Source organism: Epinephelus moara, chromosome 14 (assembly GCF_006386435.1).
Source record: "Epinephelus moara isolate mb chromosome 14, YSFRI_EMoa_1.0, whole genome shotgun sequence".
Lineage (NCBI taxonomy): Eukaryota > Metazoa > Chordata > Actinopteri > Perciformes > Serranidae > Epinephelus > Epinephelus moara.
The window spans coordinates 5,540-8,358 of record NC_065519.1 but is presented as its reverse complement, the minus strand read 5'-3'; the positions used below and the strand labels follow the sequence as shown (position 1 = coordinate 8,358).

General features: G+C 41.0%; 1 protein-coding gene across 1 annotated transcript in view; it reads right to left on the bottom strand.

The window, feature by feature from the left end:
- Positions 1 to 2,819, bottom strand: part of LOC126400899 (la-related protein 1-like) — a 23,985-nt gene that overhangs the window by 16,591 nt on the left and 4,575 nt on the right. The window contains exons 2-3 of the mRNA XM_050061891.1: positions 1,238 to 1,349; positions 791 to 960 (exon numbers count right to left, since the gene is read on the bottom strand). Of these exons, the coding sequence (XP_049917848.1) occupies positions 791 to 960; positions 1,238 to 1,349 (282 nt within the window). The remainder of the gene's footprint in view (positions 1 to 790; positions 961 to 1,237; positions 1,350 to 2,819) is intronic.

The window sequence follows — 2,819 nt, the reverse complement described above, 5'->3', positions numbered from 1 at the left end:
TATTGGGATCATTTATCAGGATTATTTATTGTGATCATTTATCAGGATTGTTTATTGGGATCATTTATCAGGATTATTTATTGTGATCATTAATCAGGATTATTTATTGGGATTATTTATTGGGATCATTTATCAGGATTATTTATTGGGATCATTAATCAGGATTATTTATTGGGATTATTTATTGGTATCATTTATCAGGATTATTTATTGTGATCATTTATCAGGATTGTTTATTGGGATCATTTATCATGATTATTTATTGTGATCATTAATCAGGATTATTTATTGGGATTATTTATTGGGATCATTTATCAGGATTATTTATTGGGATCATTTATCAGTACTGTTTATTGGGATTATTTATTGGGATCATTTATCAGCATTGTTTATTGGGATTATTTATTGGGATCATTTATCAGGATTATTTATTGGGATCATTTATCAGTATTGTTTATTGGGATTATTTATTGGGATCATTTATCAGCATTGTTTATTGGGATTATTTATTGGGATCATTTATCAGGATTGTTTATTGGGATTATATATTGGGATCATTTCCTGTTTCTAGGGAGAAAATATTTTTATTTTAAATGTTAGATCTCGTCTCTCACTTCATGTTCCATACTTTCATCACTTTTCTATTCTTACAGCTCTGACCTGTCACAGCTGCTGCACAACAACAACAACAACAACAACAACAACAACAACAACGACAACCTCCACGTTCACACTGAGGACCTTTGACATAAAACAGGATGCTGATCACAGAGAGCGTCTCTGAGCTCACCTGTCCATCGATGGTGCCACTCTCCTTCATGACGGGGTAGAAGCGTGGCGTCTTGTTGGGGTCCTGGCGTCCAGGGGTGCGAGGCGTTCTGGGGGTTCGGGGCTGGTGAGCGCTGGGTGACTCTGGGACCGTTGTAGGCAGAGAGCGGGCCAACTCTGCTCCGCTGTCCACTGACGACACACAAAGACCAGTCAGGTTCATTTATCATCACACAGCACCCATGATGTCATCAATATACACGCTGCTCTCAAACAGTATTACATGTTTCAGTTTTAAGTAAATTTTATGTAGGGTGTGGACACACACACACACACACACACACACACACACACCCACACACAGTCTTCACATCATGAATCTTCACAAACATCAAACCGGCCTAACGAAGGCAGAAGTTTAAGGAAGATCACAAACAGGAAGTTCAGCTGGTATCAAACACAAACCCACCTGGCATGAGAGGAGGCGGGACTTCCTGGTTGGCGTTGACGGGCACTTTGGGGGTGAGAGTGTCAAACTCATCTTGACTGATGAAGTTCAGCTTCTTGAAGTTCTCCGCTTCCTGCTGAGGAACAGAGGAAGGACACAAGCCGTTACAGACGGAGTAACCCACTCAAACGTATCATCACAGACTAAACTCTGGACTGCGTATTCAGCACTGCAGGTTTTTAGTATTAGTTAAAGCTGAAACACAGATGAGTATAAAAAGATCCTGAACACTGCTCATTGTTAATGTCTCAGCTGTGCAGTCAGCAGAGCCTCAGACACATCAAACATCTGTACTGATTATTATTTTATACCTTATCAGTTGAATCGATCATTGGTTATTGTCTCAGCTTCATGAAATTTTTTTAACCCTTTGTGTTAAGTCACATCAGTCAGCATGTGACCTGTTGTCTGTTAAAACTCATAATAATATTCTTTCCTATCTTTTAGTGCGGCTGCTCCGAGAGCTTTTAGTTAAAAATCTTTTTAGAAAGGCGCCGGTGACGTCACTGCCTCTCCTTCAGCATCTGTCCGTCCTGAGCTGTTTGACACTGTCACAACAGACACACAGAAACTCATCTGTGGGAGCAGATGACCCTCTGATAATGTAGCTTCACATTAGCTACCAAGCTAACGTTAACGTTAATGTAAAGATACATATAGCAACAATACACTTGTTTTATGAAGCACTGGGATGAAGCGCTCCTCAGTGCCCCGCTCTTTAAACACTTTAAGAGGCCTTTGAGGAAAACCTGAATCTAACAGAGAACAGAGGTGATGATGATGATGATGATGATGATGATGATGATGATGATGATGATGTCAGAAACAGAAAGCATCTTCTCCTTCACTCTTCACTCATTAAACCCAACCTCCTGCTGTGGTGTCACAGGTGTCACTGATGATAAACTCTGACTTCACTTATTACAGATTTATATGTCATAAAAAATGAACTAACCAGTAAGAGAATCTATTGATCATATATTGATCATGTGTTGCAGCTCCGCCCTCAGATATGACCTCAGAGTATCAGTGATAACGGCAGCAGATTGGAGGTGAAGGTACCTGATAGGACGGTCTGTGTGACTCACAGCAGATGTGCAGCGGACTCTGACCGTTACACGCCACCGTCAGAAAAAACAACATCCAGGTGACCTTCGTGTGTGTGTGTGTGTGTGTGTGTGTGTGTGTGTGTGTGTGTGTGTGTGTGTGTTCAGGCGTGACATTTCCCACATGTGGTGACATCATTGATAACCTCTGATCCAACCAACAAGCTGACGCCGCCGAAAACTCAACAACAACAACCACACGTCTCTTCATTCAGCTTTTAGGTCTTTATACACGTCCACCCAGTACACACACTTCACTACACTTGTACAGAATACACACACTTCACTACACCTGTACAGAGAACACACACTTCACTACACCTGTACAGAGAACACACACTTCACTACACCTGTACAGAGTACACACACTTCACTACACCTGTACATAGTACACACACTTCACTACACCTGTACATAGTACACACACTTCACTACAC